At 45.9% G+C, this 16,992-nt stretch overlaps 1 protein-coding gene across 7 annotated transcripts in view; it reads right to left on the bottom strand.

Annotated features, from left to right (window-relative positions):
• The window catches only part of ABAT (4-aminobutyrate aminotransferase), a 114,680-nt gene that overhangs the window by 67,317 nt on the left and 30,371 nt on the right, over positions 1-16,992 (bottom strand). The window contains exons 1-3 of one of the 7 annotated variants that reach the window (XM_054533181.1): positions 11,772-11,925; positions 10,941-11,315; positions 1,877-2,058 (exon numbers count right to left, since the gene is read on the bottom strand). In XM_054533181.1, the coding sequence (XP_054389156.1) occupies positions 1,877-1,889 (13 nt within the window). In that variant the 5' untranslated portion in view covers positions 1,890-2,058; positions 10,941-11,315; positions 11,772-11,925. 7 annotated transcript variants of the gene reach the window in all.

The raw sequence follows: 16,992 nt of genomic DNA, 5'->3' as shown, positions 1-16,992 counted from the left end.
GTGGTGCCATCTCAGCAACCTCTGGCTCCCAGGCTCAAGTGATCCTCCCATCTCAGCCTACAGAGTAGCTGGGACTATAGGCACATGCCACCACACCTGGCTAATTTTCGTATTTCTTTTTTGGAGAGATGGGGTTTCACCATGTTGCCCAGGCTGATCTTGAACTCCTGGGCTCAAGCAATCCTCCCACCTTGTCCTCCCAAAGTGCCGGGATTACAGGTGTGAGCCACCATGCCTAGCCAAGAGAAGCTAATTTTCTGTGCAGTACTGAAATGGCAAATAAATGTTACAACACGTGCCAGTGCTGGCCAATGAGTATTGCCTATTTGGAGCAGTGAACAAAAAGGTTTTACGGCCTCTTTCAGGTTTACTCAATTTATTTTTTGTTTTTCATTATTTTTTGACCTGTTAGCAGGAAGCACTCTTTTAGGTTTTTAGGGGAAAAAATGTGATAGATTAGTGATGTCTGTTATGTGCACCATAAAAGATAATTAAGATATGTGGGTTGTGCATGGAGGTGGCATTTGAGCCTGGGTTTTAGAATATAAAGCTTGGGGCTGGGCGCAGTGGCTCACACTTGGAATCCCAGCACTTTGGGAGGCTGAGGTGGACGGATCACCTGAGGTCAGGAGTTCAAGACCAGCCTGGCCAAAATGGTGAAATCCTGTCTCTACTGAAAATATAAAAATTAGCCGTGCATGGTGGCATGCGCCTGTAATCCCAGCTACTGGGAAGGCTGAGACAGAAGAATTGTTTGAACCCGGGAGGTGGAGGTTGCAGTGAGCCTAGATCATGCCACTGCACTCCAGCCTGGGCGACAGAGCAAGACTCCGTCTCAAAAAAAAAAAAAAAAAAAAAATATATATATATATATATATATATATACACACACACATATATATAAAGCTTGGATCCAAACCACCACCCTATCTTAGGTACTTGTATAACAGGGTGAAACTTACAAAAACGCTCTGAGCCTCAGTTTCCTGATTTGTAGATTGGAGATAGTGATGCCTCTCTCACTGCAGGGTTGCGCTGGGAATTAGGGATAATGGATGAACACATCCTGGACAATCATAGGCACACAAGTCATTTGCGTTTACTCTGTCCCTGACTTGCTCCTGTCTTACACTTTCTGCTGAAGATGTAGTCATTGATTCTAGAGCCCTATGGTCTCAGATCCCTGGAGATTTCTGGAGTTGCCAAGGAAAGAGGCCCCACAGATAGGCAGACTTTCCCTGCAGGCTTGCGCTGAAAACCCCAGATGCAGGCTGCCACAAGGGAAGGCTCTCTTTCTTGGTACAGATGCCTGAAGCATCAATGATGATAGAAGGGAGCTGGGTGCCCAGGGTTCCAGTATATCCCTGCTTGTGGGCAAGTCTCCAACATGCTCTGGTCCAACTTGCCATCATCCTTCTCCTGGATGAAGGCAATGATCTCCTAAATGGCCTCTCAGCTTCCTCTCTTGCTTTTATTTTATTTTTTTGAGAGACACGGTCTTACTCTGTCACCCAGGCTGGAGTGCACTGGTGTGATCTTGGGTCACTGTGACCTCTGCCTCCCGGGTTCAAGTGATTCTCCTGCCTCAGCTTCCTGAGCAGCTGGGATTACAGGTGCATGCCACCACACCTGGCTAACTTTTGTACGTTTTGTAGAGACAGGGTTTCACCATGTTGGCTAGGCTGGTCTTGAACTCCTGACCTCAAGTGATCCCTCGGCCTCCCAGAATGCTGGGATTACAGGCCTGAGCCACCTTGCCTAGCTGGATCACATTGTTTCTAAGCCCGTTTGGACTCTGAGAAAACCTGGCAAGCGTGCTAAGAGTTCCATATTACTGAGAATTTGCCACAACATTTTCCCCAAGCCTTGCTCCTACCTGGAAGTGGCATAAGTATATTCCTCTTTGATTCTACCGGGCCCTTTGCAATCCGCTAGAGCCTGGATGTGCACATCTGGGGAAAGAAGCAGGTGAAGGATTCCTGGTTGAGAAGGGAGGTGCTTTCAGAGCACTGGCACGCCATGAAGTTGTGATCAAGGAGGTTGGAGAAATCTGAAAATCTGAAGTGACAGCAGGCTGGTTGTTGGCCATCCTGGTCTCTGATACCCCCAATCTCCCCCATGCATTTCCCGAACCTCAGTTCTTAGCACACTACCCTTCCTTTAAGCTCTTATTTCTCATATGACTTGTGTTTACTTAACATTTTTCTGGAAATCAACTTGCTTTTTCGATTTAAAAAAGTAATTTTCCTAGAATCCTTTCCAATTGCTACCTTCTGGCCAGGTGTGGTGGCTCATGCCTGTAATCCCAGAATTTTGGGAGGCCGAGGCAGGTGGATCAGCTGAGGCCAGGCGTTTGAGACTAGCCTGGCTAACATGGTGAAACCCCTGTCTCTACAAAGAAAAATATACAAATAAAAAAACCTAATTGCTACCTTCCCCCCTCAAGTTTTATTTGCTACAAAGGCGACTGAGAAAAGAACATAATAAAATCAAAGCAAGTTATTCAATTAAAAGCCGGACAGAGTTGACTGCTCAAGGCTACAGCCCCAGGCCTGGCCCCCTCCTTTCCCTAGAGACTGGCAGAGAGCAGACAGGTGTTAAAGGCAGGCTGGCGTTGCATGGGGACTTTTTCCTTGACATGATCAGAACTGAAAGAGAAATTTAAATCAATCAGTAAATCAAACAGAATAGGAATTGTCAGGGTACATAGCAAACGCTGGTAATTTTTGTTTCAGCTGTGCAGTGGGCCTGAAGTAAGTTCTATTCCTTACTGTGTCTCAGTCAAAACAAGTCAAAACCCTGGTCTAGCCAGAGAGTGAGCTCTTCAGTCCTACCCACCTCTCCTCGTCCTTTTTCTTTTGATTAAAATGCTAATTAGCTCTCTCTGCTTCCTTCGTGTGTCTGGTGCATTGCGGGGAGGGGCGAGATGAGCTAACAGGCCGAGTTCAATGTTTAAATCAGTAAAAGTGAGAGGAATTCAGGTGAAAGTGGAAACAAATTCTTCCAATTTGCTCTGGAGAAAGAATAATGGTAAAAGTACCAGCTCTCATTTATTTACTTACTGTTCACCTACCACATGCAATAGACCTTCCATAGGTCCTTTGGGTAATCTGCAGGATTGGCCTTATAAAACTGGTTCAGAAGCCTAAAAGGCTTGTTCAAGGTCTTAGAGCTCACAAGCCAGAAACTTCTAGTGTTGGCTGCACCTGACGCTCACTCACCAGAAGCTTACACTTGTGTCAAAGCCCCACCCAGACTAAGTAGGTCTGAGTCTCACAGGTGTGACCTGGGTACCGAGGGAGCTCTGGAGGCTTGGAGGCTGAGAACTACTGTTAATTACCATAAAGGGTGGATGGTGGGCCCTGCATATGACCACAGGTCTTCATGATCCTCAAATCCCTGGAATTGGAGGTCAAACATCCCAGGGATACACGGAGAAAAAAGCCTGTGGAGGCAGAGTGCGAGGTGCTGGATATGAAACTGCTTCTTCCCTACATCTCCCCAATCTTGCATCCTTCAAAATGATCTTACCCCCAGACTAGCCGTCCCCGGCCTCTCACTGACCTGCTGTATAACCTCAGGCACATTAAGTAACCTCTCTGTGCCTCAGTTTCCTGATCTGTAAAATGGGAGTAATAGCAATTGGAACTATTTTGTGGGCTGGCAGAAGTCCTTACTGTTTCCCCAGCCCCAGAGCAGTGCCTGGCTGCAAACAATCATTGAATAAACAGTAAATGCTCAACAAGTAGCCTACGAAGATGGCGTCTGACTCACCTTTCTACTCCGCTGCTTCCCAGGTCCTGTGAACACGAACTCTTTGCATGCATCATTGGCTAGAAATGGACCCCCCAGATCTCTCTAGAAAACACCCTGCGTCTCATTTTCCTATCAGCCGTTGGGACCAAGACAAAAGTGCTGGCAGACGCTGGGGACATTCCTTTCCCATCTGCAGCCCCAGCTGCTGGCTTCTCTGCAGACTCAACGGGACACAAAGACCCACTCAGCTGAGTGCACTTTGGTTGTCAAGGCCAGGGGTCGCCATGGCAACCCATAAAGCCGGAGCCCTGGGCCTCTGCAGATGGGGCTAACAGGGCCCCATTCAGGGGCAGTGGCACAGGGACAGAGGCTTTATCTCACATCCACTTTTCTCTTCCGACTTCAGCTGCAACAGCCTCTTCTGACTTTCCCCTCGGAATGGGCCCCAGCCCTCTCTCCCTGCAGGCATGACTTCCTATCACCTGCCTCTTGGGCATCATAAAATTATCATTGACTTGTATAGGGAGACAGGAATACTGTTCTTGGAAACAGGCAAGTGTCCATTCCTAAGAAAGACTGAGAATGATGTTGGGAAAGTAACACGAGCCAGAAATTGGGTCTAAAGTGTGGCTGGGCCGTATATATTACCTAGGCAAGTTGCTGAACTCATCAGGGCCTTAGTTTCTGCATCTGTAAAATGGGAAGAATGAAATCTATTTGTGAGGCCAGGAGGCACTCAACTGGCTTAGGGTCAATTGAAGAAAGGACACAGGATGTAGAAGAGATGCCTGTTGCAGGCCATTTTCTGTTTCCAAAGAGCTCTTTAAAATTGTGCATTTTGGCTGGGCGCGATGGCTCATGCCTGTAATCCCAGCACTTTGGGAGGCCGAGGCAGGCAGATCACCTGAGGTCAAAAGTTCAAGACCAGCCTGGCCAACATGGTGAAGTCCCAACTCTACAAAAAAATACAGAAATCAGCTGGGCGTGGTGGCAGGTGCCTGTAGTCCCAGCTACTTGGGAGGCTGAGGCAGGAGAATTGCTTAAACCTGAGAAGCCAATGTTGCAGTGAGTCGAGATCGTGCCACTGCTCTCCAGCCTGGTGACAAGAGTGAAACTCCATCTCAAAAATAAGTACACGAGTAAACAAAAATTGTGAACAACTTCTTGTTTTCCTCCTCCTTCTCCTCCTTCTCCTCCTCCTCCTTCTTTCTTCTTTCTTTCTTTAGACAGGGAGAGACAAGGTCTCACTACGTTTCCCAGGCTGGACTTGAAGTTAGTAAAGGCACTTCTTCTACGGCCTGATGAGCAGCTAAAGACTATTGGTACCTGCGGTGGTCCTGCTACCAGCCTGAACATCCAGATTTCATGAGAAAGAAGCTGATCTGCCTCATCCTCTTTCATCCTCATGCCCCTGTCTGAGAGACCTCTCTGCCCACCTCAATCAGGAATCCAGGGAGAATGAACACATCGTTGCTAGCAGGCAGGTAGTTACCCAGCCTGTGAAAAAATTGGAGAGAAAAATGAACAGACAGGGCTTCTAATCCAAGCCCCCGAATGTGAGACACAGATAGCCTTTGTTCTGCAGGTAGGAAATAATATGGAAAGAAACATCTGCAGAAGGATAAGCTAGCTTTGGATTTGTGATCCTACAAGGGAGGAGGAGTGAAAGAATGGAATTGGCTTAGAAAGGATGCTTGTACGCATGCTGAAGTAGCTACCCGGGCCAAGGCCACAGAAGGTCCGGCTTGTAAAATCTGTTTGTTCAGTTCAATAAATGCTTTCTGCACACCTGTGCTGAGCCCCAGAGATTCCTCAGTAAACAAGGACACGTCCTGCTGTGTTCTGTGGGACCTCGTGTTCCCGTGGGGAGGCCCAACAAGCAACAAACAAATCACGTCGGTGTGACTGGAGGAAACGCACTTGCCGTTCAGAGAAAACAAACCACTTTCATGGACTCCAGAAACCGCTAAGTATGCAAAAATCACAGCGTATAACAAATGAAACATTTATATCTCCTTCAGGGACCACATAGCTCCAGACTTGGAAACACTTTGTTGGTGGCTGAAGTCACGCTGTGTGCCTGGCAGCATTCCTACGTTCACTTGCAAAGACCTTAACTTTTCTGTAATTCAAAGTATCTTTCATTTATGCCTGTGTGTGTAGGTATCTGCTCTGATTTTATGAATGAATACCAACTATGTCAAGGTTTCACATACACCATCTTATCTACTCCTGGGAGGCTGAATGCCAACCATGTCAAGGTTTCACATACACCATCTTATCTACTCCTGGGAGGCAAATACTTCTATTCCTGTTATTCTCTAAAACCCTGCCCCTTGACTGAGGCTGCCATTTAGGGGTCATCTTCCCAGAGGCAGGGGCTGGCTCAGGGGACCTCAGAGACCAGCTCTGGGAAGCATGTACCTGGAGGGTGCCCTCCGTTTCCAGGGTCCAGAATGGCGCCTGGCTATCGTAGGTGCTCAAAAACACTTGTTGAATTCAATCATGGAGTTTCAGCCCTATACTCCGACAACCACAGGAACTGAACTGAAAAGCAACCTCTGAGTCCCATCCGTCACATTACTGCAATGTTTCTCAAACTTTTTTTCATTGCCATTCCCCTAAAGATTCTTTATTAGCTACATACCCCATGAAATTTTAATTCCACAGATAAATTGTACATCTGCTTATGTATTGTATTTTATATCTGTACTTTATTCATAAAGAGTAAGATTTCTTTTCTTCCCCATAAATGTTCACTCTCTTGGGAATACTGATCCCACTAAGAACGCAGGGATTAAGGGCACACCTGCCATGTGCCAGTTGCTGGGTTGTACATTTGTTCTGCTTCATCTTGTTCCATTCTTGCAACAGTATTACACAGTATGCATCATCAACCCTATAAGATTGAGGATGAGACTGAGGTTCAGAGAGGGTTGTGGCTTGTCCTGTGTCACACAGCTTGTCAATGGCAGAGCCAGTCTTCAAACTCAGGTCTGTGAGGCTTTAAAGCTAGTGCTGTTCTGTTTCCTTGCACAGAGAAATAACATGCCCAAGCTCACCTCATGGAGAGGAGGTGATCTGGGACCAGATGTGTAATCCCAGCACTTTGGGAGGCCAAGGTGAGAGGATCGCTTGAGCCCAGGAGACTGAGATCAGCCTGGGTGACAGAGCGAGACCCCATCTCTAAAAGAAAAAAAAAAAGAGGTGATTTGGGATTTTAATTTAATTCTTAAATTAGTTCTTCTGATTCCAACTTCAGTTTCTTTTTACCCAATGCATTGCCTCAAAAATATCTTTAGGCTACTTGACAAACTCACTGGGTATAAAAATCAGTGTCTTGGACTATCTTAAGAGAGAAAAGAATAGAAAAGAAGGAACAGAAAGAGGTGCCTGATGGATTGATTGAGAGACTCTGGTCTAAGCTAGAGCACCAGGGCCAGAGTGTAGTTAATGTAACTTAGAAATCAATTCACTGGGCTGTCACCTGCTGGTCTGGTTTGGTTTGGAGTCACAATGAAGTCACAGGTAGTTTGATCTGAGATAGTACTGCCCAAAAGAAATATAACACAAGCTTTCAATGCAAACCACATAGGTAATTTTACATTTTCTGGTAGCCATATGAAAAAAGCAAAAACAACTAAAACCAATTTTATTCATGTATCTTATTTAACCCATTGTATCTAAAATGTAATAATTTTGATACATAATCAATATAGTTATTATTATTATTTTTGAGATGGAGTTTTGCTCTTGTTGCCCAGGCTGAGGTGCAGTGGCACAATCTCGGCTCGCTGCAACCTCCGCCTCCCAGGTTCAAGCGATTCTCCTGCCTCAGCCTCCCGAGTAGCTGGGATTACAGGTGTGTGCCATCACTCCTGGCTAATTTTTGTATTTTTAGTAGAGACAAAGTTTCACCATGTTGGTCAGGCTGGTCTCAAACTCCTGACCTCAAGGGATCCACCCGCCTTGGCCTCTCAAAGTGCTGCGATTACAGACACGAGCTACAGTGCCCGGCCATCAATATAGTTATTAATAAGATATTGTGCATTTCTTTTTCAGATGTGTGCTAAGTCTTCAAAATCTGGTGTGAATTTCACACTCACAGCACACCACAGTTTAGAATAGCCACGTCTCAGATGCTCAATGACCACATGTGATGAATGGCTACTGTACTGGCCTGTGCGGGCTGATGCATTGCATCAGCATTGGAGTGTGGTCACAGGAACATACAATCTGATCTGCTCAAATGCCACGGCCTGCCTGGGCCTGTCTGCTGCGATGACGTAGGAACAAGTAGTTTAGTTTAGGAGAGACTCTCAACGGGATCCAATAAAAAGAGAAGGCAGACAGGGCTGGCTACATGATGTGTGTGACCCAGTGCATAAAATAAATATTCGAGGCCCCTTGTGAGAAAATGGTTACAAATTGCAAGCCAGTGACATGGGGAGATCTTCTGAACACAGGACCCTGTGTGACCATATAGATCACAAACCCATGAAGCACGCCCTGGGTACAGAAGAAAAAACACCCTCCAGGTTTCCCCATCACTGGCCAAGGCGAGGGTGTTGGGATCACCATTGCAGCAACAAATACAATTAGCAGCAGCAACAGCAGACACTTGCTCGTCACTTACTTTAGGCCAAACCCTGTTCTAAGTTCTTTATATATCATAATACCCATCAGAACAACCTTCTGATATTATAATTATCCACTCATAGCAAAAAAAAAAAAAAAAAAAAAGGAAACAGATCACAGAGAGGTTAAGTGATTTGCCTGACATCACACAGCCATGTAGTATCTTTAGTACTAAATTTCACAAAACAGGGGGTGGGGGCATAATGTGGCCTGGGCTTACATCTGGCTGTGCCTCTGTTTTCTCCACTGGAAAATGGGTGTGATAGAGCTCTGCCATCCCCAAGCTGCTCTGAGGATGAAATGAGATAATCCACACACAAAGCTAAGCAGTGTCCAGCCTGAGCACTGGAAAATCTTCAAACCCACATAAAAGTTATGAACATAGTTCCACAACCGCCTGTAATCCTCGAAACTGTTAACATTTTGCCACACTCCTGCCAACTCTACTACCTGTCTTCTGAATTATTTGAGTTAGTTGTGGACATTGTGATATTTCATCCTTGAATCCTTCAGCCTGTATCTTCTAAGAACAAGAACGTTCTCTTATATAACCTCAGTACGAATGAGCTGAGATACAAAGTCACTCTCATGCAGGTATCATTAATAAAATACTATTATCTTTTATTTATTTATTTATTTATTATTGGCATATTCACGACATAAAAATACTATAAATACCATTATCTAACATATAATCTATATTCAGATATTCCCACTTATCCCTAAAATGTCTTTAATTTTTTTTTTTTTTTTGAGACAGGGTCTCCCTCTGTCACCTAGGCTGGAGTGCAGTGGCATGATCATGGCTCATGGCTCACTGCAGCCTCGAACTCTTGGGCTCAGGTGATCCTCTTGCCTCAGCCTCCTGAGTAGCTGGGATCACAGGCACACACCACTATGTCTGGCTGGTTTATTTTTATATTTATTTTTTGTAGAGATGGGGTCTCATTGTATTCCTGAGGCTAGTCTCTAACTCTTGACTTCAAGTGATCCTCCTCCCTCGGCCTCCCAAAGCACTGGGATTACAGGTATGAGCCACTGAGCCCAGCCCACAGGTGTTTTCTGTTGCCCTGATCCAGGCTTCATCCTAGGATCAAACATTGCATTTGGGCTCATGGCTCTTTAATCTCTTTTAACCTGGAACCATTTCTCAGCCCTTTTGCCTTTTAAAAGACATTTGCATTTTAAGAATCCCAGCCAGTCATTTTGCATGTAGTTGCGTGAATAGTTTTCTTTATGTCCTTGCAAAATGAAGTGCAGCTCATGGGCAAATGTGGGGAAAGAGGTCGGTTGGACACGTGATGTCAGAGGCTCCAAGTGATTTCTGCAGGTAGAGGAGGGCGTATAGTGTTAGCTGTTCTTGGGTGGAAGTTAAAGATTTCCGGGAAGCAGTGACAGGGGATGTTTAACGATGATTAGAGCTTGGCAGGTAGACACGGGCGGCCGTGGCAGACAGAGGCCAGGGCAGGGGAAGGGGAATGGCAGGCCGGAGGAAATGCAGGCAGCAGCAATGTGTCTGAGGGTGAGGGTATCGCGTGTGATCGAGTCTGTTCCTACTTGAACTGGAAACTCCCTGAGGCCAGTCCTTGTCTCTGGCTCTGTCCTCTCTGCCAGGGTGCCCAGTGCCTACTCCAGAGTCAGGGTTCACTTAGAGCAACTGGCTGCCAAGTTTCCCAAATACCTAGGGACATGCAAAGCACAGAGGACCCCCTTCCTCCGGCAGCGGCCTGGCTGCCAGCTTGCACACACCAACTACAGGATCTTCAGCGGCAACCTGTCAGGATTCCCACATCTTGCCCTGCAAATGAAATTGCATTTTCTAAAATTGCTTTCTTCTGGTTGCCTCTTGGGGCACAGGCTGCTTCTGGGAAAAAAATCAAAATGAACTTCTAATCAGCTACAAGATGTGAAGCGAGCGGCTGTCCAGAGCTTCCTGGCATCTACTCTTGGCGTGAGCCGCCCTGGCTATCAACTGAGATTCTCACTGCAAACTCCATCTGAAATGCCCAGTGACAGCGCCCCCTGAGCCTTCCATTCCCCTGAGTTTCAAAGAGAAAGTGGTGTGTGTGTTTGTGCTGTTCTTGTCCTTAGAACGAAGGGAAAGGATTTATTTTGTGGCTTGAACAAAAACGCCTTTTCAAGGTGACCCTCACTTCATTTCCTAGGACCAGATGCAGGCAGACTGTGGTGTTGCAAGCCTACTGATAACAGCAATTCCTTATCTCATCATTTCTATATCCATCTTTCATTATTTTGTCCCCACTTTAAAGGGTCTCCTCCTGCTGTGTTCACAAAGCGCCCTTGAAAAATCTGTTACTTACATGTGTGTGTCCTTCACACAGAGAACCAGGCACATGTGCACACATGTACACAGGTGCACAAGGGTGTGTGCCCACACACTTGCACACCACAGATAACAGGCACTGACAGACACTGGCACCACCTTCCCATGCCAGCAGATACATACACACGTAAGGATGCACACGTGCGTGCACACACACATGTGCACATGCACACACAGACACACATATACATTTGCAACTCACGGTGCCTGGTAGTCGGAGTCCTGCGGCGAGCTCAGCTCGCTTGCTTAAAATGCCTTCTGTATGTCATTCTGCAGAGGCCAGGAACACAGCTGGCTGGGTTCATCCTAAGAGGTGCTGTTGGGCACCAGCTCCCTCCTCAGGAGGATGTCCCAGATTTCCAGGCAGTCCCCAAAACATGGGCACAGGTGGAGGAGACAGAAAAGGGCCCCTTGGAAGCAGAGCAGGTTTGGGAAAAGGATGCACTCAGTTGGTACCCGGCAAGTGCGCAAGGGAGAGGGATGGAGGGAAGGTGAAGGAGGAGGGGAGAGACAGAATGTGAGAGACTGAAAGATGGATTCAGAAAGAGAAGGGTTTTCAGACAGAAACAGGATGCAACTACACAGAAACAGATTAACAGAGGCAGAAAGAGAGCGATAAACAGAGAGAAAAAAATAGAATACAGAATTTTTTTAAAAGATGTTTTAAGTCCAGCTCGGTTTAAGCCAGAAGGATAAGCCACATCATTTCAGACCTTGTAAAATAGGCTATCTCCCTCCCCTTTTTCCTTCCAGGGCCTCTTCCTAGATTTTTTTTTTTTTTTTTTTTTTTTTTTTTTTTTTTTTTTTTTTTTAACAGGCTCAGGAACGCCTGAAGGGACAAAGCAGAAATCCAGGGCTTCAGATTCCTCAATGGCTTCCCCAGGACTCCGCTGTTGCAATGTTATGGATGCAGCCACAGCCATGACGGGGCTCCGGGGGGCACCAAGTCATCTCCAAGACACCCAAGGCAGAGGGGCTGCTCTGGCTCCCATGCTCCACCTGATCCCGTCTAGGGGGTTGGAGAGGAACCTACCGGGAGCAATTACCCAACTCCCCCGTTGTAGCCCATGCTGGGTCAACGCGGGTCCATAGGGGGCCCAGAAGAGGTAATGAGGATGATCACCAGATGGGGAGGGGGTATGGGGTGGGGGGGCAGAGAGCTTTCGGTCACGTGCTGCTCATCAGTTACCATGACGACGGCAAGGGGGTGGAGACACCCAGAATGGAGGCTGCAGGAGAGACACACTGGTTCTAAATCACCGTGACAGCGCTTCGGTTGAGCTAGTACGCCGTTGCCGAGGCAACCAATGGGATCAAATCGCAGAGGAAATCTATAATTATTACAAGCCAGATACCGGCATCCTCGGTGCAGTAATCAGCACGTTAGGGCAATTCAACCTGAACTCTGAGAGGGAGAAACGTCAGCTGCCCAGCCCCCAAATCGGGGCAGAACAAGGGCCAAAGGGGACTCCACAAAGCAGATCTGTTGATGCTACAGATTGGGAACTTGGAAGGATCTTTTTGGCTAAATAAAACATAAATCGAGGGGAACCACATGAAATTGACAATATTCACCAGTGAGCCACTGCGCCTAGCCCATTTCCCATGATTTTTTATGAAACTTTCCAATGCACAGCAAAGCCGAAAGAATTTTACAGTAAATACCTATATACCCACTACTAGCCTCTACCATTAGCATGATTACCACATGTGCTTTATCACATCCTATTTTTGATGCATTTCAAAGTTAACTGTAGACATCAGTATCCTTCCCCCCAAAATATTTCAACCTGCATAAAATTAAGCACTTGGTAATTTTTAAAACAAAAATAGTAATTTCTTTTCTTTTTTTATGAGACGTAGTCTTGCTCTGTCATCCAGGCTGGAGTGCAGTGGTACCATCGTGGCTCACTGCAACCTCAGCCTCCCGGGTTCAAGTGATTCTCCTGCCTCAGCCTCCCAAGTAGCTGGGATTACAGGTACAAGCAACCACGCCCAGCTAATTTTTGTATTTTTAGTAGAGACAGTGTTTCACCATGTTGGCCAGGCTGGTCTTGAACTCCTGACCTCAAGTGGTCTGCCCCTCCCCCCCGACCTCCCAAAGTGCTGGGATTACAGGCATGAGCCACTGCACCTGGCCAAAAATAGTAATTTCATATGGTTCAATCTAAAGACAATAATGTCTAGGTTTCTGTTTTTTGTCTGTCTATTCATTTTTCCATCTATCCTTCTCTCCCTCCATCTCTCCATCCATCTTCCCATCCATTTTCCATCCATCCATCCATCCATCCTCTTCCCATCCATCCACCCATCCATCCACCCATCCATCTTCCCATCCATCCATCCATCCATATGTACATACATACATCCAATCATTGTCCATCCATCCATCTATCCAATCATCCATCCATCCATCCTTCCACCCACCCATCTCTGGGAGAGCTCATGTACACTCACGGTTTCCACAAATGATTCACTATCCCCAAATCCTCTCCCTGGTTCAGCAGGATGTCCTGCACATCAAGTGCAATATGTTCTCACAGTCATCTTCTCTTCACTACACCTATCTCCTTTCCTATGTTGAGCATCTCCATTAACAGACCCACTGCCTACTCATTTGTTCAAGCCAGAAACTCAAGAAATCTGATTCCTCCTTCCTGTTATCTTCCTTCACCACCACGCCACGGAATTTGACTTCCACAGTAGCTCTGGGCTCCACCCTCTCCCTTTTTACTTTGTCTTTGTTCAGGTACCCATTGTTTCCTATCTGGACAGTTGCCCCCACCTCCTGACGGCCTCCCAGCTGCTATCTCACCTTTCCTCTGCTTTCTCCACACTGACTTTTTATCATGAAATATTTGGCCATATTCATGATGCAGGGGAACTGGCACTTCATTCATTGCTGGCAGGAGAGGAAATTCATACAAATGGCTTGGAGAGCAATTTGTCAAAATCTGTAAAATTGTAAACGCACAAACCATTTATCCCTAGCATAATTCTACTTGAAGGAATTTGTCTCATTGATATAAACTGAAAATAACCTAATTGTCCATCAGTGGGAACTGGTTAAAATAAACTGGGGTACATCCATCATGCAGAATAACCTGCATTAACAAAAAGAATGCGATGGTGCTTTATGCACTGATGTGGGAAAGTGATTAATGTTGGTTGCTTGTTGTAATACATGTCAGTCTTCTCTCTTGTTCTAAAGACTCCTGTAGAAACCACCTAACCAGAGAGTGAAGTAAACACAGAAACACATTTTGGAGGCTTGGAAAGTTGAGAGAATCCAGAGGGTTGGTACAAGAAGGCCTAGTTCTAGTTCCTGCTCAGACGTGAAGGTGCTCGCTCCTGAGCCTGTTTCCTCTCTCTCTCTCTCTCTCTCTCTCTCTCTCTCTCAGTGCAGCCTTAGCCTCCTGGGCTCAAGTGATCTTTCCACCTCAGCCTCCTGAGTAGTTGGGAGACTACAGGCATGCACTACCACCCCTGGGTAATGTTTTTATTTTTTTGTAGAGACGGGGTCTTGCTACGTTGCCTAGGTTGGTTATGAACTCCTGGGCTCAAGCAATCCTCCCACCTCCCAAAGTGCTGAGATTAAAGGTGTGAGCCACTGTGCCCAGCCCCTCATCTCTCTAAGGGGTTGATCATACCTCCCAAGGTCATTCTGAAGGTCAAATGTCAACATGGACGTAAAAATGGCATGCAAAAGTCTATCTTGCTAAACAAATGAGAGTTACTGTTATTCATTTGTCTTCAGGGTTTACTTAGCCCCCTTCTGAATACTAAACATCCCTAATACATGTAACAAAAGCTATAACCTTTATTTGTGTTTGAGCACCTGTTTTGTGCCTAGGACTGAGCTAAGTACTTTCCATATATTATCTCATTGATTGAAACAACGCTTTTGTGCTAGGGATTTTTGCTTCCGTTTCACAGATATTAGTGGAGGCACACAAAGGTTAACTGACTGGGCTTAGTGGTCCACACCTGTAATCCCAGCACTTTGGGAGGCCAAAGTGGGCAGATTCCTTGAGCTCAGGAATTCAAGACCAGCCTGGGCAATATAGTGAAAGCAGGTCTCTATAAAAAAATACAGACATACAAAAATCAGCTGTGAGTGGCGGCATACGTCTGCAGATCCAGCTACTCAGGTGGCGGAGGGAGGATGGCTTGAGCTTGGGAGGCAGAAGTTGCAGTGAACCCAGATTGTGCCACCGTGCCACTGCACTCCAGCCTGGGTGACAAAGTGAGACCCTGTCTCAAAAAAAAAAAAAAAAAAGTTAACTGACTGCTCTAATAGCATACAGGGAGTACTGCTACCCTGATAAGCCCCTACATCTTTCTGATTGCCAAGTCCACTCTTTTCTCACTCCTTAACCATTCCTACTTTCTATATCATGTCTTTAGACCTGTATTATTGAAAATAAATATAGGCCGGGCGTGGTTGCTCACGCCTATAATCCCAGCACTTTGGGAGGCCAAGGCTGGCGGATCATTTGAGGTCAGGGGTTCGAGACCAGCTTGGCCAACATGGTGAAACCCTGTCTCTACTAAAAATACAAAAATTATCTGGGTGTGGTGGCAGGCGCCTGTAATCCCTGCTACTCCGGAGGTTGAAGCAGGAGAATTGCTTGAACCCAGGAGGCAGAGGTTGCAGGGAGCTGAGATCGTGCTACTGCACTCCAGCCTGGGTGACAGAGTGAGACTTTGTCTCAAAAAAAATAAAAATAAAAATAAAAATTAAAAAAATATATAAATGTGAGTCACATGTGCCAATTAAAAATTTCTAGTGGTCACATCAAAAAAGAAAAGAAACAGATGAAATTCATCTTTTAGAACACATGGAAAGAGGCAAAAATTGAAAAAAGATAAATAATACATTAAAAAATAAATCACTAAAAATAAAGAAATTAATGTTAATTCCATTTAACCTGATGTGTTCTCAAAATCTCATCATTTCAACACGTAATAAATTAGCATAAAACTAATTAGTATGAAAACTAATTAGCGAAATGTTAATATTTTGATATCCTTTTTGGCATAGCAAGTCTTCAAAATCGGATGTGTGTTTTACGCTTACAGCACATCCCCATTCAGACGAGCCCCATTTCAGGCACTTGGTAGCCAGGTGTGACTCATTGGCAAATGTAGCTCAGGTGGGACTGACATACACCTAAAGTGAGTCTAAACCTTAAATAACAATACTGGCCACTGTTTATTGAGCACCTGCTGTTTATTCTCATGAGTCTGTGGAGTAGGTGCTCTTACAAGCTACAGAGGGAAAAAATAAAGCCCAGGTAGTTTAGAACACGCCCAAGATCCCGGAGCTATTTATCTGGGGAACTGCAGTTTGAACCAAAGCCCAAAGCTCATCAAGCCACCTGGCTTCTCCTGTTTTTGCCAACGAATGCTGAATATTTATTACCTGTCAGTCATGTGTCTGCAAAATTTAAACCCCTAAGAAAAGAATTTAACTTGTGGCACTTAATTTTAAAGAATTTGATTGGCCAGGTGCACTGGCTCACACTTGTAATTCCAGCACCTTGGGAGGCAGAGGCAGGGAGATTGCTTGAGCCCAGGAGTTCAAGACCAGCCTGGGCAACAAAGTGAGACACACAACCCTGCCCCCGAGCCCCCTGCGCCCCCCACCACCCCACCACTGCCATCTCTGTCTCTACAGAAAATAAAAAATTAGCTAGGTGTGGTGGTGTGCACCTGTGGTCCCAGTTACATGGGAGGCTGAGGCAGGAAGATCCTTTGAACCCGGGAGTTTGAGGCTGCAGTGAGCTACAATCATGCCACTGCACTCCAGCCTGGGCAACACAGCAAGACCCTGTCTCTTGAGTTAAAAAGTATGCACCTAATTCTGAACTTCTTATCAGCGTGAGACCTTCAGAACTGATAATAAACCAAACAATTAATTTCTCTCTCCCAGCAAGGCTCCTTTTCTCTAGATGGGATGAGAATTAGAGGGAATGATCAAGTTCAGGCTTCCACCCTCCAGAGCAGTTACCCGTAGGAACACAAGACAGACTTCACTCTTTCGTGGGATCACATCTCAGGAAGTCCACTGTTTCCAGCTTTCTCCTCCTACTCAGGCCATGTCTGACCACTGATTTCAATTATGACATGCAAGTACTAGCGAGATTCTCTTGGACATGGGAATGGTGCTGATGATTTCATGAGTTTCATGACTGATTCTGGGATGATAACCTGGGGTTGCCAATATCCCTAACTCCTGGCCGGGTGCAGTG

The sequence above is a fragment of the Pongo abelii genome, chromosome 18, assembly GCF_028885655.2.
Source record: "Pongo abelii isolate AG06213 chromosome 18, NHGRI_mPonAbe1-v2.0_pri, whole genome shotgun sequence".
Lineage (NCBI taxonomy): Eukaryota > Metazoa > Chordata > Mammalia > Primates > Hominidae > Pongo > Pongo abelii.
This window is presented reverse-complemented; position numbering and strand designations above follow the sequence as displayed.